We start from the raw sequence: 21184 nt of genomic DNA, 5'->3' as shown, positions 1-21184 counted from the left end.
TTGGCATCACATTTTAACACTCTGGTTCCAGAACCCCTTGTTGTCATTTAGGAACATGCAGGGTAAAACCACTTAGGGTTAGGAAAATATTGTGGGTGTGTTTGAAAGATGAAACCCCGGTCTCCTGGGTGAAGTTACTTGTACAGCAGTGTGTTAATGACAGCAGGACAAGAGTGGGATGGGAAACCAAAACATTGTAGGTACAGAGTAGAGTGCAGATCGGGCCGCATTTTTTGTCCGAGCCCGGCCCGCATCCGACAGAGCAGTAACCTAACCCAACCCGAGCCCGACACAGTTAAAATCTCATTTTTTTCTCACACTAATGACACATGTACGTTTGTTTGTGTGGAAAGCCTGCTTTTATTAAGGAACTGTAGGAAGGCATTCGGAAATGTCAACAGATGAGTGCATCAGCGCACACGGAGAAACTAACGCACGTTAATGATCTGTTTAATTTAAAATGTTTATATAATGTGTTAATATTTCCTGATTGCTTCGTTTCCGACCGCGGTCAGAAAACCAGGGGAGACTCGTTACCTCCAGGGACGACGTTATAAAATGAATAACGGGGGGGTTCTGGTGAGCAAATGAATGAACTTGGCTTTCAGTCTGGGGTTTATCTCGGACACCGCACACACTGTGTACAAAACGTTAACTTATTCCACCAACTCTGCTCCGGTCACATCTACAACACGTCTGCTTCCTCTTTCTCTATCTCTCTTCTGCCCACTTTCCACACACACACACACACACACACTGCGCTCTCTTAAAGGAGCCGCAGCACCATTTTACAACAAATGCTTTATCGTGCTGATGTGACCGAGCCCGACCCGAACACGAACATCATTTCTAAATATCTGTCCGAACCTGGCCCGGCCCATTGGGTACTGTCGGCTCCCGATGGGCTCGGGTTTGGTATCCATCCTCTAGTACAGAGTCACAGTTTTGGCCATTTTTCATCCGTCAGGTGAAACATCCTTGAGTTCTGATACCAGTTGTCGACGAGTCAAATTTACTTCCCAGTTGAAAGCCTTTTGCAACAGCAAGCCTGTAATACTTCACTAATTTAAACAGAATGAATGCTGAACACGGTACTCTTAAAGGTTTTTATCTAAGAATAATTGTTTCAAAGCAGGTTTGTTGTTTTTACCCTCCTGCTGGTCATCATTTTATACTCATGCAGAGTGACAAATTGGTACATTTGATTTTGCTTACAATTTGAAACATGGCTTTTTGGCAAATGTTGCACTTTTACACCAGTGAGTGAAATATTTCAGCTTCTTTTCACTCACATATTTTAGTCCATTCTCTCTACAAAAACACAGCATCAGTTTGTTCAACAGCTTAAATCAAACTTAAGAAAGCAGTGCAACCTCAGATCTTTTATGCCTTTTTTACATTCAAGAGGCAATCATTCATTTATTTTATTTTAGTTTTGATAACTTTAATTAAAATAGTAACTGTATGAAAGCTTGGATACCTGTAAAGTAGTAAATAAATGATAATGCCTTGCAGTGTTTGGCATCCCTCCAATAAGGTACTTTAACAAGGAGCATAAGCAATTGTAAACATTATACTTGTATCCTTCTTGTCTGAGTACATTAATTACAATTAAGAAACAGTCTTTGCTGCGGTATCATTTTAATCACCTCCTGCAATCTTATCCATCAAATTTTTATGTTTTTTAACTGTGTATTACTTCAGATAAAAGACCAAATCTCTGTCAACGTGTCTTCTGGTTGTTGCAGAGTTTTACCTGCAATAACATTCCAGTACAGCTTTGAGCAACACAAACAAATGTGACAGCCTTCATTAGATGGACTAGAAAATGTTCATTTATTTGTCATGTACAGTTGTTATCAAAAACACATCTGTATTTCTCAGCTATAAAACATCAATGACTGCAAGAAAAACAACGTTCTGGTTTTAGGAGTGTTAGGAGAAACTGATTGTGGGATGACTGTTACTGTCTAACCTGAAGTAAACACAACAGCACAATCAGTAAATTGGGACAAAAGATCAAATCTGGGTAAAATTAAATAAAAATATGCCTACTATAAATTTGTATTTAAACTTTAACCATTAATAAAATAATTGGTGATGCTGATATCTATCATACATTTTCAGGATTATTTAATCACAGTATTATTTATGTCAGTGAGTATTATTTATGTCAGTGAAGTACAGCCTAACATGAATTTTACAGCAAATACAGCAAAAGAATAATATAGTACAATCTTTTAAAAAGAATGCAACATTATGCAAGACAATGATGAGAAAAAAATGATTTCTGAAATTCAAGTTAATGCAGCACCCTGCTTCGTTCATTTTAATGATGTCAAATGTGAATGGTTCTTTAGTGACTTGACCTGGAGGAAGTGAGCAAAGAATAGACTGACAAACTTCACTGTGGTCACAGCTGGTTTGGAATGATCAGGTAGATTGACAACACTGTGGATCTAATATGAATACGTAATTCTTCATTTATCATCATTGGAGGATGGATTATTTTTTTCCTCTTCTCTCACTTGCTGCTCTAACTGAAGTTTCTTCTGAGTCTCTTCTCTCTGTCTCTCTGTCTCTTTCAGGTGTTCATTTATTTTCTCCTTATCTCTCTCTAGTTTCTCTTTCCTTTCTGTCATTATAGTAATAATCTGCTCTGCTGTCTTCTGTAACTCCCCTGTGTTCCATAACAGTTCATCATGTTCTTTCTCTCTCCTGTCCAGATCCTCTCTGGTCTTTACACGCTTTTCCATTTTTTTACCTGTGTCTGTTTTGGGGAGGTTCTTCAGCTTCTCGTTGTTCTTCTCTCTCTGTGTCCTGTCCTCATCCAGTAGTGAGTTCAGTTTGTCTCTCTGGTTCATCAATATTTGAATCACCTGTTGTACATGTTTCAAATCTCCCTCATTCTTCTGTAAGTCCTCATCAAGTTTTTCCTCTTTCATGTCCAACTGAGTCCTTTTATCTCCCTCCACCAGATGCTGAAGTTCTGTGCTGCCGTTTGTGGTTTCTATGTGAACAGAAGAGATGGGTGTTTAGTTTGACGTTCAAACCTCTCTTGCAGAATTATCTAGCATTTAATTCCCAAATGTGACACAACATTTGGTGGAAAATCTAGTCAAATTACATGTTTTTATATTACTTAATTAATATATATTTTCTATTGATCATCATACAGTGGCCAGTTATATTTCTATACTCTGATTGGTGAAAAATTGTGGAAAAACTGTAGAGTGAAATTATTAAATTCAAATGAGTAAGGTATGAGTGGGATAACAGCCAACAAGTTGGATGTTCCATGATTGCAATGGATGACGCTATGGCTAAGATCCCGTCGGGTGGTTCTCAGCCCTTCTTAGCCGTTCACTGTCAATGTCAAAATAGCCATCAAATAAATGTGAGAGTAACTTCAGATTTGTAAAGAAGAAAAGTGAAGTTTTAACTTACTGATTTGGTGTGGTCCACATTTCCACAAAACAAAGACTGCCATGACAGACATGAAGCAGACAGCCAAGCAGATGGTGATGCGAACAGCAGAATTAGACTGCTCCATGAAGAAATCATCTAAAATGAACACAATAGATGTGTAAATACAACAATACTGTCTCTGACAAAGTAATAGCATCAATGTGTTTTTCTACCTGGAAGATGGATAGTTGTCTCTCTGGTCTGGTTGATGTTCTTCTGCTGGACTCTACAGCTGAAGCTGTTGCTGTGTCTCTTCTCCACAGTCACTCTGCTGCTGACAGTATAGAGATCATCAGGACCTCTGACTGTCTCTGTAGGTCCAGCAGAGAGGAGGTTTCCCTCACCGTCCAGCCACAACACCTCAGGCTCTGGATACCAGCCTTTAGACTCACACTGTAGAACCACACCATTGCTGACTTTGGATATCTTTATGTCAGGTGAGGAGACAGAACCTAAAAAAGTAGAAATAGTTTGAATATAAAGTTGTCACAGCTGATTAATAATGCCTAATGTTTCCCTAATGTAACAGCCCAAGTACTGCCAGTACTGTGAATCCAAATGTACTTCTGGTCCCCTCTGTTTGTCTTTGTGTGCCTTTGGTCAGCCTAAATGCCATTCTGCTCAGCTCAAATGTCCCCTGGTTGGCCTAAATGCCCTCCCATGGTCATTCCAAGTGCCCATGTGTTTGTCCCAAGTACCTCTGTTTTAGTCCATCCAATTATCCATTTTGACTAGCCCAAATGCTTTTTTGTTCAACCCAAATGTCCCTGTGGGTGCCCTTCTGGTCAGCCCATGAACAGTACCAAAATATCTGCCAGCATCAGATTTACGCTACGTTTACATGTGGCCGGCTATTTTCATAAACGGACATTTCAACCTCTACGTTTTCAAAACTAACATTGTGCACAGCTGTCAGTTTTCAGAAAAGTGTTTGTTTACACGTACCCGTGTACATATGCCATCAATGTGGTTGTACGCTAGCAGCCTCTAGCGTCCGTGGTTTTCATGAAATGCGCTTTATTAATCTAAGTTATTATATACATTGGTTGCTACAACAAACTCTTAATGCTTTGGCTCGTAACACATTGACAGTGATACCCAGTTTAGCCAAGGATGCATCCAGGCTAAGTTACCGTATGCAACACTTGAAATGCGACGGTGCATGTGTAACGTATTCTGTTATTGTAAATTAATGATTTTCTGTCTGAGCGAAATATTCATCGCGACTCCATAACCCCCTGGTAACTGTGAATCAGGAATACAGTTGGCAATGAAGCTCCGTGAAGAAAAGACCTTTACGACAGCCGGTGTGCTAAAAACACTACAGCTTTTGTGCAAAGTGACCGCTAGAATCAACACAAACTGAAAGTTAGATATAGCCACTTTAAGTGCACAATGGATTCATGCCAACTTACCTACAGTAAGCTCGACAACAGATTCTGTACCAGATTTTGGAACAAGGCATTTGTAGGTTCCTGCATCAGAGAGTTTTACTTTGGAGAGTTTAAGAGAAATATCTCCACATGTAAGTTTCTTGGTGGACAGTGATGTTCTCCCCATGTACAATGGATGCTCCTCAAGCTGAAGCTCCACGCCGTCTCGTCTCAAATAGACAAATCTGGGCTCTAGGTCAGGTCTCGCCCACTCCACAGTCAGGTCAGTAGCATCCCCAACAGTTTCCAGGTGGCATGGCAAAGTTATGTCATCACCAACCTTTGCCACTATTGGCTGAGATGTACCAATCACCTGAGACTGACCTAAGGAAAAAAAAGCATATGTTTATTATCCAACTCCTACATATCATTCAATGCATACCCATGACAGGTTTGTATGATATTGTACAAAACTTATGGACACCCATTCGTAAGATATCCTACGAAATTAGTAGACCGCCAGCTGGTCACGTGACGATGGGTCAAAATGACAGTTGAGCTTAGCTGTCTCTACAGTTAAATTTAGCCGACAAAATGTGACTGTGAGCCGGGTACAGGGCACTGTGAGCTGCTAGTTGTTTCAGTGGACATTACAGTTAAGTTAAGCTGACAAAAAGTGAGCATCTTGCAGCAGAGAGTTAATTTTAGGCTCCAAAACGACTATTTAAGAAATAAGAAGAGAAAAAAGATGGTGGTTTGGATTAAAACACTTTCCTAGGTTAAAATCTTATACTTTCCCCAGGACATGAACTTCGCTCCCCAGGTTGAAAGCCCTGTGTTTTATGACCCAGCCATCCTATGGCTATTTCCTGTAGGTATCACGACCATTAGTTTCTGGTCATTTCAAACCAAGTAAGGCTATGGCAGTAAAACCACTAAGTGCATTTGTGTTTTATTGGGTTGTAAAATGTATTGTATTGGGTGTTTTTTGTAGTTGTCTAGCCTTTAATGACCATTATGTTACGGTATGTTTTTTGATATATCTGAAGTCTAATCATGATTTACCATATGTTTGTGTTTAATTTACCTCCACCAGAGTGTATTAGGAGGAGGAGGACCACAGTGTGATGCAAGACCAATGCACTGAAGACACTGAGCTGAGGTTCCAAGAGGAGTCTGTCCTTCATGTGAATCATCCTGCAGTTCTGAAAATTAAAATAAGTCAACAGTAAAGTATGTCAGACCAATTAAATCTAAAATATCTCTCAAAACACTCTGTATCACTCTGAGAAGTCTGATATAACTGTGGGCAGTGTAATCGTACAAATGGTTCAGACTTTAAGTCAACACAATGGTGGTTTTTAAACTGAAGATTGTGATTAAACATGTTATCATTAACTCAAATAAAACAAAGTTAATCATTGTAGTTAATAAAAGAGGAAAGTTAGACCGAATGGATTTTCAGGAGGTTAACTATGTAGAAACACAAGGTACATTGCTATGATTGGATTCTTGATACATTTTATTTTATTGTCATCGGCTCAATGTATTCATTATACAGTCATGTTTTGTCTTTTCATAAATTACATTTGCTGTTCCATATGCGGGTTCATAATGTTCACAACAACAGACGTCCACCTCATTTCTTGTGTTATAAGCAACTAATCAGTGCTACAAAACCCACGGAGATATATGAAAAAGATTGCAGGAGAAGATAGCAATTTGACTTTCAATCCAGAAACTGGCAATACTTTAATTACATTAATGGCATGATGAAAAATTAAGCCAAGAATAAGTCTTTCATCTAAAATGTCCTACCTTTGTCAAGTATGTCAGAGTAGCTGCACGGTCAAAGTCTGGAATAAAATAGCATGAAAAAAACCATGTGTACTTTCACCCCACCCCGTCTGTAAAGAGATAACATGTGTTATAGCTTTATAGTTCCTTTCCAATAAACTCAAATGAATGTGTGGCTTTTAGAGGTTTAGACTGCATGCACAATGTTTACATCTGCATGTCTATTTGCTTTAAGCCTAAAACACTGTTCAATAAAATTATTGAGATCTTGTATTGATACAAACTGTAAATGATAAACAGAATGTTACAAATGAATACAAGATCACATTTCTAGAAAAAAGGGAGAAAGAAAACAAAGCTTACTTTACCAGTCACATTTAATGTTAGTGTTTGCATACTGTCAACTAAGTATTAAAATCATAGCCATTCTTCGCATCAAATAAGAGATACTAACTGATATGAAATGTCAGGATTGGTCTAATATATTGATAACGTGTGTGTGTGTGTGTGTGTGTGTGTGTGTCCATGTGTTATACTTTTGTTTTCTTACAGCCTGTTTCTGCATGACCTGCTTTTACAGTTCAAACTGAACTTTGAACCTGCTATCTGCTGTAGTTGGTAGTTGTATAAAATACTACAGTAACAAGTCATCCAGTGGGTGGAACAAGGAAGTTGTGTCAGTAGAAATTGTTAACAACAGATGTCTTTGTCAAAGCGGCATAAACATGTATTTGGTGCTGATTTGCTGCAAAGGGCAGAGTGAGACTTGATTAACACTACTGTATTAACATTAGAAAGAATAGCCGCCTACCTGAGAGAGTTGTCACTTTCTAAAGTCTAAATGTGTAAAAATATTTGATGAGAAGAGGTGAACGTTTAACCACAGTAAACCAACAGTAGTTGCTAGAGAGTCAAATTCTTGATTAAAAAATTGGTTGAAAAATAAAATATATGGAAATATTATCTATTATGTTTGTCTTTACAGTAGCTGACCTATAGAAATAAAATGGATTTCCATGAGCTGACCACATATCAATCAATGAAGTCAAATGTATTTCTCAGGTCTACTGCAAATCATGCAGTTGACAAAACCTTCCACTAGATGGAGGTCTTGGCTGCAGTCTAAGCTGAGGCATACATACTATATCTACAGTATAATACAGAGATACCATTCAGGACAATACGTCCTCATTAAACTTTATGCTCCAAGAGAGCGTTTTTTAAATCTCCATCTAAATAATAAGTGTGAATGTGAGAAAATAAAACAATCTCAGGATGTAGAGCCTATCGCCCTTAAGTCAAAAAGTTGACTAGATCATGATCAATGTGTGTGTGAGAGAGAAAGAGAGAGAGAGAGACAAAAAGAGTGTAAAAGCGGGTACAGAGAGTAAAGGTGCTGGGGGGAAAAGTAAATGAGAGGAGAGAAAATATTTTAGCTTCATACAATATGTTTTGTTTTTCTTTTTTAATTTAAAGTACCCTCAAACATGAACCTGTCCGAATAGACCAAACCAATTCAAAGGAGAATATCTAATAATGATGGTAATTATTATTATGGCTTATTGGTAGTATCTATTAGTATGATTTTTTTTGACTACAGGCCTAAAAATAACAAGATGTCCAATAAAATGTCCTGATAGTGTTTGTACGTGGTGACGCTTAAAAAAAGTCAGCTCGTCACAAAAGACATTTATAATGAATATTTTTCTGTTCACCAATTATAAGCTCTAAAATCAGGTTCTTCTTATTTTAAACTGAGAGCAGCTCTGTCTGTCAGAAACCTCAAGCCTGCTGTTTCCTCACCAGAAGAGAAACAGGCAGGAAGAGGAGGGTCTGACTTGCATGATATTTATAATTCAGTGTGACTGACTGAACATCAGACTGCAACAGCAAGACAACATGGAGGTTACATCTCTCTGCATCAGACTGTGTGAGTACTGAGACTGTTTAATGTCCACAGAAAGATATTGAGACAATCATTGTCAAATAACATGTTCAGATGAATAGTTTCTTTAGGGGAAAATGTATGTGAATGATCCAAAATACAGTGATATATTTTGAATTTAAGTTGGCAGATTTAAGCACAGGTAATTCAGAGATTTGTAATCAGCTCACTGATAATTGAGAAAATATTACATTTACATGTAATCCTTGTGTTATATATGTTAAACTAATACATTAACGGCTCTCTGGTCTCTGCAGTGATGACTATGTTGTTGCTGCTGGTCGCACAAGTTGACTACAATTATTCTCAAAAAGCTGGTAAGTAGCAGTTTATCAATCAAACTTTAATATGTGTATTTGCTGTAGTTTTAACAACATCCCAAATAGGCTTTAAATATCTCATATTCTGTATCCTAAGTGGTAATACCTTAAAACTATTATGCATTCAAATAACATACCGTAATAAACTAGTACAAACATAGATTTATTCTGTCATGTTGTACTTCATGAGCCAAGATTTGCATTTGAGGATGACTTCCAAAACATTTGAAGAGTCATAGGGCTCTTTGTGACAATGTTAACGCTGTTGACTTGAATTTCAAATTATTAAGTTGAAAGAGGACACATTTCATTGAAACATGTTTGCTTTAATAATCTCATTCTTTGTGTCTCTGTCTTAGATGCATATTTTCCTCAGGTTGTTCCAAACAGACAGCAGCACTTTGAATATGAGTCCATAGTTGTCAGCTGTGAGGGACTGGAGGGACTGACTGGATGGAGAGTGATGAGGAAGATTCAAGGAGTTATTAAAATATGTTCTTCTACCTGGTCGACATCGACAGAACCCTGCAAAATTAATAATGCCTTTCCAGCGTCTGACAGTGGAGAATACTGGTGTGAAATGGGAGTAAAGAAAAGCAACACTGTCAACATCACAGTCAATGGTATGCAAATACTAAGCAATAGTAAATACTAAGTACGCAAGGTCTTCACATTTTAGTCCGTGCACATCTCAGTTCTCTGGTCAATATATTTTTAAAGTAGTAATAACTAGGAAACTTCCACCATACTGGCCAGCTTTGTTCCATGCATAGGCTTTCAAACTGTGTAATTAGCATATTTCTTCAAACATATGTTGTTTAGCTGGCTCTGTGATCCTGGATAGTCCTGTCCTTACTGTGATGGAGGGGGAAGCTGTGACTCTGAGCTGCAGACAGAAGCAGACATCCACCAATCTCACCACTCAATTCTTTAAAGATGGTCACTTCATGGAGAAGAGTTCTACAGGAATCATGACCATCCATAATGTTTCCAAGTCTTTCAAAGGACTCTACAAGTGCAGAATCTCTGGAGTTGGAGACTCACCAGAGAGCTGGCTGGCTGTCAGAGGTATGACATAACACAGTTTCAAAATAAATCAAAAGATTATGTGTACCTCGTGTCAAGTTTCATGTTTTAAAACTTGATTGAAGTATTACAAATGACAACGTGTTACTGATTTCAACCTGCTCTTTGACAACTGTTGAACGTTAATTAAGGAATGGACATAGACATTGTATAGAATATTTTTAAGTACACAGCATTAGGATCATGTCTCTTATGCAGCACATTGTATTGTCTCTCCAGCAGCTGATGAAGAGCCTGATTCTACCTCTGAACCTCCCCCTCATCATGGCCCTCAGCTCTTGCTGCTGCTCTGCGTCGGTGTCGCTGTTTTCTTGGTGGCTTTGCTGCTGTTGGTGGGATTACTGCAATATAGGAAACATCAAACAATCAACAGAGGTACGGAGAATAAAAATCAGGCTGCCTTCTCTCCTAAAATTACGTTCCTATTCACTTAAACGTTTTCAAAGTTTCCGTAGACGCCAGGGTCATGGATTGGTCACATAAACACAGGACTTGTACCTAAGATAGAGCTGGTTGGGTCACGTGTAAACCCAAAAGCCAACCCATGATTTTGTTCCCTATACCTAACCAAGTACATTGTTTTAATTCACAGCGATAACCACGTTTGAAACTGAAACCGTTTCAGAACGTGCGCCTGTCACTGGTACAAAGTTTAGTTGTATGGGAACACATTTTTTTGAGAGACAGGGTTGAAATAAAGATAATGCAAAGTGTGCTAAAAAGTGCTTTTTTCCATTCAAACAGATACCCTAATGTCTCCTTCGTCCTTCCAGCCTTTACCATCGCTACGAACAGGTGAGGAACCAACCTCCTTTTAACATAACTATATAAATGTGTATTTTGTCATTATGGAAATTATCCCAGGAATGAAGGTGGGCTGAGATATTAACCCTACCTTTATATATCTTATTATCTATTAATTATTTAAAATGAAAAGAAATGTAATGCACATCACAAGTTGTAGTCATCTTGATTGTCCATTTTGAAGAAGGCATGAAGGCGGAAACATCACCTGAATAAAAGGGAAATGCATACGTAGCCAGAGTATGCAACACATTTTTCTACTTTCGAATCTTTTTTTGTTCCAACTACTAATAATATTTAAAGGGATATACTTATATAATGATATGTAGATAAGCTATCTGTGTACGAGTTTTCAGTCAAATGTAATATGTAATAATTATCTGCCTATATACCTACCTGCTACGTTATTATGTTTCAGTGCCTGAAGAGGCCAATGTAGCTGTCCCGTCCCAGGCAACATATGGTGTCGTCACAAAACCCAGAAGGGAGAGAGGTAATTAACTTGACACTGAGAAACACAGAATGCAACATGTTAACCCTTTAAAAGAAAGCTTAGACAATTAAATTATTATATTATATTAGTATTAAAGTTAACCTTCCTTTAGACTAAAGTTTGCTTCAGTGCTTGTGAACAGACATTACTTTTGTGTCACAACTAGAAATCTTGAGAACCAATGCATTACTAATCTGTCATTTATAGTATATTTTTAAAGTGTATTTGTGTTTAAACTGTCTAAGACAGTGTCTGTTTCTGGAGCTTTCGGCCCTAGTGATGGTGAGAGGTTCTTATTTTAGCATCTCAGACTATAACTACACGAGAAACCCACAGCCAGAAACAGGTAGATTGGCCCCTCAGCTCACTGTGTAGCAGCTCTGGTGATGGCTGTACAGTCATATGTATATATGGTCGCGAGTCAAGAAACCACTATGAAAACACTAGACGACAATGCAGGTGTTAGATTTATTTTTATCAGGACGCCAGGTACTTAAAGCCACCTCGCAGCCCCATGAGTTGTGTGGGTAGTGAAGTGAAGGGGGCCAGTATATATAAATACACAATGGGGCCAGTAATGATATGACGCATGTACATGTGTAAATGTGGACACATTTATTTCTCCCTGATACATGTTTTTTTTTTTTAAACTAAGATGTCACTCAAATATGCACGTCTAATGACAAGATATTGCAGATGTTGACTTGTTTTGTCAAGATCAAATGACCAAAGAAGTATTTCATTCCAATAATGTTAAGTAAAGGGTCAAACAGTATCAGTTTTATTATCTTCTTTAGCTGTACCAAGGCAGTCATGGAGTGGATTTTGTGCTTGTTCAACACAGATATTAAGTTGGGTACAGTGGTGGAATGTTACTAAGTACATTTACTCAAGACATTACTTTGAGGTACAAATTTGAGGTACTTGTACTTTACTTGAGTCTTTTCTTTCTACTTCTACTCCGCTACATTTCAGAGAGAAATATATTGTACTTTTTACTCCACTACATTAATCTGACAGTTTTAGTTACTAGTTACCTGACAGATTAAGATTTTTGTTCACAAAACACATGTAGTTTATAAAATCTGATGTTTTATACTAAAATGAAACTAGCCTACAAGTACAGCTTAATTGATTAGACCATTAAACACAACTGTTTGGATCCTTTCCAGTTTCTAAAATGGGGGGATTTTTCTGCATTGAATACTTTTACTTGTAATACTTTAAGTACATTTCCTGATGATACTGACATACTTTTACTTAAAGGTCCAATATGTAATATATTTACTGTAATAAATCCAAAAATGACCTCAATGCATCATCAGATATTAAAGAAACATGCTAAGGTGAAATATTATATTTTCTGACAACAATGCTATTGCTAGTATTTTCTCATTTTGAGATTTCCGTTCCGTGATGGAATGTGTTTTGGCCTGTGTGTTGGTATCAATTGCCCAGTTTGACAGCCAGTCCGGGTTGCCAGATATACCTGTGAAAACGTAAACCCAGCGTGCTACAGCTGTAACGTTAGTATAGCCATGGAAGCAGCAAACAAACAAACGGGGAGATGGAGTACCAACCTAAAAAAATCCGGCATGTTTCTCACATGACACAGCCATTAAAGTGATCCCGACTGGTCCTGGCTAACACCGCCTAACTGCTAACGTTACCGAAGGACCAGGCAAGCGGGCCACGGCTGATCACAAGGTGTAGCCTGTTCAGCTGCCATAGCCGACAACGGTGAGTTATTTTAAGCCAAGAAAGGGGGGCTGTAAATTAGGAAGAGAAGACCGGGAAGAGAGGACCCGGAGTTTGCAGGGTGTATAGCGATTGTTGCCGTAATTCTAAGCCAATAAAGTGTGTTCAGTCGGGTGGCGAGGATGGCAAGGTAGCTAACGTTAGTGTTACTTTTAGCGGTTCCCACAGTAAATCTAAGCGGAGGAAGTGTGTCTGTCAGTTGGGTACAGAGCTCAGAGTGAGCACCGGCTTTTATGACTGTCAATATAGCCACGTTAACGTTAGCTACTCCAATGTGCTGTTAAGTAATGTCTGGCTATGTGAGACAAGTAAGTCTAGCAACATTGTTGTGAAATCTGCGGTCTCATCCTGGCAACCAATGTGAACTTCGAGTCTGGGGAGGAGGGGCCGGGGAAGACAACTCTCTCCAGTATTTTGAATTTGTACTGCAGTAACTATTTTAAACACTAGCTGTCAGTATTACATATTGCACCTTTAAGTAACATTTTCAATGCAGGATTTTTACTTTTAACAGAGTATTTTTACAGTGTGGTATTAGTAATTGTACTTAAGTAAAGGATCTGGATACTTCTTCCACCACTGGTTGGGTATCATCTGCATAATAATGATTTTAAAACACAAGCAAAGCCATGTATGTTTTGTCAAAGTAGTTTATAGAAAATGCAATGGGCCAATAAGTAAGCCTTGTCGTACTACACATTTAGGAAGCAGGCCTAGCCATGATAACGGATGGTTCTTCCGGCCTATGGATGTGTGTATTAATAAAAAACATTGTTCAATCGTGCACTTACGTATCTCAGGATGTCTGAAATTTTCTCTCTGTCAGATGATGACTTTACCCCTCTTTACTATACCATAAGGTGAAGACAGCTTGACAACCAGGCCACCATGAAAAGGTAATACAACTGAACTGGAATGTGATTTGTGTTTTGACTCTTGCTTTGCTGGAAACATTTGACTAAAATGTGTTTTTATTGGAGATTAGGAGGCTAAACATCCTGATAGCTATATTCTCTGTCTCTTGTGTGTCTTGCAGGATACTGAGAGCAGAGACTGAAGAATGAAGGCGAGGCTTTTCAAAGCTCTGTGTGTGTGCAGGTCATACAACCACACAGAACTGTTACATTAATGCAGGAGTCTTTAATGAGTACAGATGTTTTTGTAATATTACAAACAGAATATGTTACATTTTTAATCACCTCTGTTTTAATTTCGAATACATTCAAGAACATACTTTTAGAAGTTATGTATGTCCATGACAAAAGATAATAACATATTTTTATTCTTAAAAGAAATACATAGAGAAACAATTAAATATGTTGCAGGTTATATATATTTGTAAAGAGAGTAAATCGGTTGATTCTTATTAAATGACCATGTGTGGCTTGTTATAAAGTAGAAATGACTTACAAAGACCTTTTTCAACATCATCGGAGAGCTTTAGCTAACTCACAGCATCAGTGTCTATTTAATTGTCTATTTTAATTTTTCTGATTCTTTAAAGGCATCAGTGTGCAACAGTTAAACCACATTGTTCTACCTGTTCTGTTTGTTTGTTCATGTAAAACTCACAAGAACAGAGCAGCTGCAGATTGTAATATACTGTGGTCAGCTGCTAACATAATAATATCTGTTTGGGGTGCCTGGGTAGCTCACCTGTTAGAGCGTGCGCTCATGTACAGAGGCTCAGTCCTCGACACAGCGGCCATGGGTTCGATTCCGACCTGCGGCCCTTTGCTGCATGTCATTCCCCCTCTCCCTCCCTTTTCATGTCTAAGATGTCCTGTCACAAATAAAGGCCTAAAATGCAAATAAATATATTTGACCAGAAAGGTATATTGACATTCACACTGAGAAGTGATACAATTACTTTCAATGCATGATCTAAATTGTTATTGGCAGTTTTAGACATCAGGACATTACCTTTAGGAATAAATACAGTTAAATTAGACAATTTGATCATAAATCAATTAAAGGTGTCCAATTGTACAAAAGGAAAACAAGAATAAGCATGCATTCTAATAGCCACCAGATGTGTTCTGTTAAAATGAAAACCATAAATATTAGAATATATTTATAAATTATTTTGACCTTAATTGTGTGTCCCTGATTTGGCTGATGCTGGGCATAGTTTTCTCAAATCAAATGTTGAATATAATGTCCTGATAGTCAATTTGGGTTTATTTATATAGCCCAATATCACAAATCACACATCACCTCAGGGGGCTTTAGTAAGTAGCTGATAGTAGGTCTGTATTAAATAAAGCTAAAAAAAGAGCTTGTAGGACAACTATGGCAAACATGGGTAAAGACAGTATGGTATATTTATAAAGACAGTAAACATTGTATTGATTCAAAATTAATAATATATGAACTATGTCAAAAAACAACAAATGTTGCATTTTTTTTTTTTGTTCTTTAGATATTACCTCACAGATCACATTTGTACCTTTCAAATACCTAAACATTCAAATCCATGAAATCAAACTGACTGTTCATAGCTCTATGCTGCCCCCAAATGGATCACTTTTGCTAGTGGCAATGTATAGACAGCCCTCATCAAATATTCTTTCATAACATGGATTCAATACAGTCTCATGACCATTTGTAAAAAATCTAATCAAATCCAAACAATCCTTAGAAAATGGTGGGTTAGGAGTCAATTGAATGTCCATATCAGTATAAAAAATAATAAAATAAAATATATGCAATAGAGGAAAACAGTACAGAGACAATCATGGCAGTTCACAAAACCACAGATATTTAAACACAGACATTTGTTCCAATGTTTCCAAAAACAAAAGGAATACCTTGTGTCACCCAAGTTAAGGCCATTATGATTGCATTTACGTTTTGAATTAATTAATCAACATACACATACATAGAAACCCTCAACATAGTATGACAGGTAGAAACATTATTTGTCACTAACATATGACTTGTCCATCTTGGGAGGTTGAGCAAAATTCTGAATGCATCATTAAATGATGGAGGTTTTCCAGGCACGTCCAGCTGGGAGGAGGCCTCGGGGAAGACCCAGGACTAGGTGGAGGGATTATATCTCCAACCTGGCCTGGGAACGCCTCGGGATCCCCCAGTCGGAGCTGGTTAATGTGGCTCGGGAAAGGGAAGTTTGGGGTCCCCTGCTGGAGCTGCTACCCCCGCGACCCGTTACCGGATAAGCGGAAGAAGATGGATGGATGGATGGATCATTAAATGCCAACTGTAGCTTTTTCATTTTTGCTCTAGTAAACACCTATATAATGTAAAAAATAAAGTATTTACAGACTATTAAATTAGCTTAACAATAAGGTTCTGAATAGAACCGTACAAAATACAAAATGTAATGGCAATCCACCTAATAGTTGTGAAGACGTTTCATTAATAACCATATATATAAAACTCATGGTGGCGCTAGATGAAAAGTCAGGGGATCACAAAAGTCTAGAATTTGTTATCTGGTAACCATGAATGTTAGTACATGATGTAAGGTCAGTCCATCCAATACCTGTTACGATATTTCAGTCTGCACCAAAGCAGTGGACTAACCAGCCCAACGATGTTAGGTTAGGGTAAGGGTAAGGATAAGGGTAAGATTGTGGTCACGGTTAAAAGAAAACCAGCATTGACTGCTGATAGAAGATGTGAAACAAACAGTGGCCTCGTAACAGTGGCCTCCTATGTCTGTGAAGCTTTGTGGCTCTACAATAACATCACACTATTTTCCCATTAGTCCTGACAGTCAATAGTCAACCAATGCTGTCCTCCTTCTGACGACGACAGCCTCTCTTCTGTTGAATAATCAGTCTTGTGTCTATCATGTACTGTCAATGTTTTATAATCTGTGTTATCATATGTAAGTCTTTTGTCGTTGGCACTGATATTTAACTCAACCTCTGAGGTTATTTCTACCACGACAGCAGCTCTGTGTCAAGAACGAGGTTTTCAATCTCAAGCACGTAATAAGTGTGGCATCAACAGCAGAAATTATAACCTTTAAGAGACGAGACCTGGCAAGTATGTTTCATGATTGGGTGACAGTAGTTCTTTGCTTCTTTGGGAACCATTACCACCATGGAACACACAAACGTAGGGAGTATTATCCCATGTTTAATATTTCCACTTGCCAATAAATTGGCCAACAAAATGTCGTGTAATTTAGAATACCATTACTTAATTTATTTACATAACCAATTGTGATCTTATTTCTCTGTTTCAACCATCATGAAATATAGTTTATGGGTCTGAGAATAAAGGACCTTCTCATTTGCAAGTCTTTGTTCTTTGGCTCCTCCCACTGCTATTTAACTCAACCACTGAGGTTATTTCTACCACGACAGCAGCTCTGTCTCTGAGACGAGGTTTTCAATCTAAAACACAGAATTATAGTTGCGTCAACAGCAGAAATAAGCCACACAGGAAAAGACCAGTTCTCACCTGCTTTTTACAATTCAGTGTGATGTTTAGACAGTCAACAGTGAGACAACATGGAGGACACAGCTCTCTGCATCAGACTGCGTGAGTACTGACTGTCTACATTTTATTAAAATTCTATTTAATTGATTTATAGTGTCAAATCAAACAGAGGTAATCTCAGGACACGTTACAGATAGAGTAGGTCTAGACCACACTATAATTTATAGAAACCCAACAATTGTACTGACTGTTTCCATTTTCTGATATCTACAAAGTCCATTTGATGAAGAGATCATTCTAAATAAAAAGTAATCAAATGTGATTGATTAAAATTAAGATACTTTAAATTCCTGCGGCAATAATAAGAAGGTAACTTATTTGTGATGTCTCAAATCATAGATTTGTGGTTTGGACTTGACTACATCTGACAGTGGCTGCATCTTTTATTTCTCAGTCTCCCGGCAATAATCATCTATAATCAAGAAGAGACAAAAATTAATAGAGCATAATTATTGATTGACTTGATCTCTCCAGTGATGACGGTGTTTCTGCAGCTGGGTGCACACGCTCAGAAAGTTGGTAAGTAGCTTTGTCTCAACGTCATCTCTTTTTCTGTGTCAGATGGAGCTTTTTGGATCATTCCAACCAGATTGCAACTCTTTGAATATGAGTCTGTCTCTTTTAAATGTGTGGGCTTTGATGGCTTGACTGGATGGAACATTTTGAAGAAGATCAAAACAGAAAGTTCGACTTGTGGTTTCTCGAAGTGGGGGGTGTCGAACGAGTCGTAGTGCACCATTAAAGGTGCTTTTCCAGACGACAGCGGGGAGTACTGGTGTGAGTCTGGAAGGGGGAAGAGAAGCATATCTGTGCACATCACTGTCACTGGTATGTTTACGTTGAAACAGCAGTATTTGTTCAAACTTGTGTTTAATATTAAATATCAAACACATATTCCTCAGCTGGTTCAGTGATCCTGGAGAGTCCAGTCCTCCCTGTTATGGACGGAGACGCTCTGACTCTGAGCTGTAGAACCAAGATGACTTCCTCAAACCTCCGAGCTGATTTCTATAAAGATGGCCACCTCATCAGTAGCAGCTCAACAGGAGAGATGACCCTCCACAGTGTTTCCAAGTCTGATGATGGACTCTACATGTGCAGCATCTCTGGAGTTGGAGAATCACCACAGAGCTGGCTGACTATCAGAGGTGAGACACTAAAGGGTTATAAAACAATTTAGTTTTTATCCTAATTGTTTGATGATCAGTAGATTGATGAAGTGTGGTGTCAGGTATAATTTAGTTAGTTGTACATACTTTTGTAGCAGATATCTAACTCTCTAGCTAATATTAGCTGCAAATAGCTTATTTTATGTTCACTATGTCTAAAACAACCATGTCTTCTGCAAAATGTGTTGGCCAAACTTTCCAACTGGAATACAGAATTATAGCTGCTATAGACACAAAAGCAGCATAAAGTGCATGAAGGCAATCTGCAGTAAAACGATGTATTTCATTCTTATCTTAAAATAAAAGACACACTGAGTCACCGCTGTGTGTCATGACATCACAGTAGATACTTTCTGTTGTCTTTTCAGCAGTTCCTCCAGAGACTTGTCCGTCCTCTGATGATGCGTTCCTCATCTTAAGAACCGTTCTCCCCCTGGTGATGATGGCTCCTCTGCTGCTGCTGCTGGGACTACTGCACTGTGGGAGACTCTGAGGTAAATAACAATAAGTCATGTCCACTCAGGTGTGAATATAATACTGTTGTAGTTTTTAGAGTATACTATTGGTAAGAATGAGGATAGAAGAAAGTTGGGGCACAGGCCCAAGGGCCCAAGGGGGTCAGGGGTCCTGACTCACAAAATGTTGCTAAAAAACACAAACCGAACACACAGAGATGCTTAATGACTAAAAACATACACAAAAACAACTACAAATGCCAAATGCCTGAAAAGAGACACAAAAACGACCAAGAACACAAACACGCCGACTACAAACAGCCCAAAATCGACTATAGAGAGATGCAAAACAGCCAGAAAATGACAAAAAAAGAGGTGCAAAATAGATGCAAATCAACCACAAAAGGACCAAAATTGACAAAAAGTAGACTCATTCAAACTCTTTGAGTTTGGGTGTCTTGTTCCTATGAAGACGGGGTTGGGGTCTCTTATATAGCCTTTGCTGTGGCAGCTCCAAAAATATGGAATGACCTACCTCTGCCTATTAGACAGGCTTCTTCACTGTCTAATTTTAAATCTCTTCTTAAAACCCATCTTTTCTCCTTGGCATTTCCCAGCTGAGGCTGATATTTTTGTGCAAACATTTTTACTGTGATACTATTTCATGTTTTAAATGTTAGATGTTGTAAATGTTTTAAATGATTTCTAATTTGTCCTGCACAGCACCTTGTGCAACGTTGGTTACTTTTTAAAGTGCTTCATAAATAAATTTGATTGATTGATAGATATATGTCTATGCCCAGGGGCCCAGTGCACCACCTGCTGGTGGATGTGTGTACTTTTTGTGTCTTAGGAGTCTATACAGTACCACCCCTGAAATTCTCACTTGCAAAACTGAAAAAGGAAGAAAGTGAAGGGATTGGAAATGTTGTCCTTTAAGTAGTTCACATCTCAGAAATTTAGACAGGGACAGTGCACAATTGAACATTAACCTTGTATAAAAATGAGGAGATTGGGCAGGTAGATAGAACACTAAATGAATAACAGAATGCAAATGGAATACAAAACACCAGGTTATACAATTTAACAAACAATACTGTTCACATTTCCCACACCACCTAATCACGATAATTCACAAATATCAACAAAGTTGCAGCAATAACATTGTCAGGGGCTCAGTCATTCCCACATCATCAACAATACAATTTAGGAGATGAAAATACATTTTTAATTACGAAATGTTTAATAGAATGATGGTACTTGCATCTGCTGCTTTAAGACTTGTTTTTCATTGATTGATTCATGAATTTATGTTTTTAAGGGTCTAGAAGCAGATGTGCTGTGACTGAATCGAGACGTGAGGATTCTCAGAAGTCAAATGAAGACGCTCTGCAAACGACAGTTTTATTTTGAGCCGTGTCTACATTTAATAATCCACTGTGACCATAACTCTGACAAACCCTGTGCAGACTGACCACATCATCTCTGCACCTCAATCAACACACCCTGTGGGGGAGTGGGAGTCTCACTTTCTGTTTGTATTTTATACAATCTAAAAAAAGGAAAAAAGGTTTTTTTGAAGAGCAGAAAAGTGTTTTATTTGCATCATCACCATATTGTGATGTAATGTTTGAATAGAAACGGAAAGTTGTAAAAGAGCATTTTAATGACAGTAAAAGGCCAGTAGCTATCAGCTACATGTATGTCTAACTGTATGTAAATGTACTACTTTTTTAATAAAGGATACGCAATAAACTGTCTGTCTGTCCAAAATGTTTTTTAATACTTTGAATGATGTACTGCAGGGGGGAGAGTAGGACCTGTGAATCGTGTGTGTGTGTCTGTGTGTGTGTGTGTGTGTGTGTGTGTGTGTGTGTGTGTGTGCAGGCGTGTGTTTGTGGAAGTGAAACATTGAAAAAAAGAATAGAGGAAATCGTGCTACTGATATGTTTTTCCAGTATATCTACATGTATTTAAGGAAACAGATTTGTGATAAGCGCCACAATCTTGAAATCAGCCATTAATAAAAAAATATAACAA

General features: G+C 38.1%; 2 protein-coding genes across 4 annotated transcripts; one reads left to right on the top strand and one right to left on the bottom strand.

The window, feature by feature from the left end:
- Positions 1-1791: 1791 nt before the first annotated feature.
- LOC116052119 (butyrophilin subfamily 2 member A2-like) lies at positions 1792-6763 on the bottom strand. Of its 2 annotated transcripts, none has more exons than XM_031302645.2 (6): positions 6660-6731; positions 5929-6046; positions 4884-5225; positions 3642-3920; positions 3448-3564; positions 1792-3019 (listed from the first exon to the last, which is right to left on the bottom strand). In XM_031302645.2, the coding sequence occupies exons 2-6, from the start codon at positions 6035-6037 to the stop codon at positions 2481-2483; spliced, it is 1386 nt and encodes a 461-aa protein (XP_031158505.1). In that variant the 5' UTR covers positions 6038-6046; positions 6660-6731; the 3' UTR covers positions 1792-2480. The 2 variants fall into 2 exon arrangements, with proteins under 2 accessions (XP_031158505.1, XP_031158504.1); XM_031302644.2 differs by having other exon boundaries at positions 1796-3010; positions 6660-6763.
- A 1658-nt stretch (positions 6764-8421) lies between these two features.
- Positions 8422-20893, top strand: LOC116052120. 2 transcript variants are annotated; one of them, XM_031302646.1, is made up of 7 exons: positions 8422-8568; positions 8841-8900; positions 9263-9526; positions 9726-9971; positions 18423-18668; positions 19058-19183; positions 20466-20893. In XM_031302646.1, the coding sequence occupies exons 1-6, from the start codon at positions 8538-8540 to the stop codon at positions 19180-19182; spliced, it is 972 nt and encodes a 323-aa protein (XP_031158506.1). In that variant the 5' UTR covers positions 8422-8537; the 3' UTR covers position 19183; positions 20466-20893. The 2 variants fall into 2 exon arrangements, with proteins under 2 accessions (XP_031158506.1, XP_031158507.1); XM_031302647.1 differs by having other exon boundaries at positions 19058-19212.
- Positions 20894-21184: the final 291 nt, after the last annotated feature.

Source organism: Sander lucioperca, chromosome 17 (genome assembly GCF_008315115.2).
Source record: "Sander lucioperca isolate FBNREF2018 chromosome 17, SLUC_FBN_1.2, whole genome shotgun sequence".
In the NCBI taxonomy this organism is placed as follows: domain Eukaryota; kingdom Metazoa; phylum Chordata; class Actinopteri; order Perciformes; family Percidae; genus Sander; species Sander lucioperca.
Note: the sequence above shows the minus strand (reverse complement) of the source record. Positions and strands in the feature narration are given on the sequence as shown.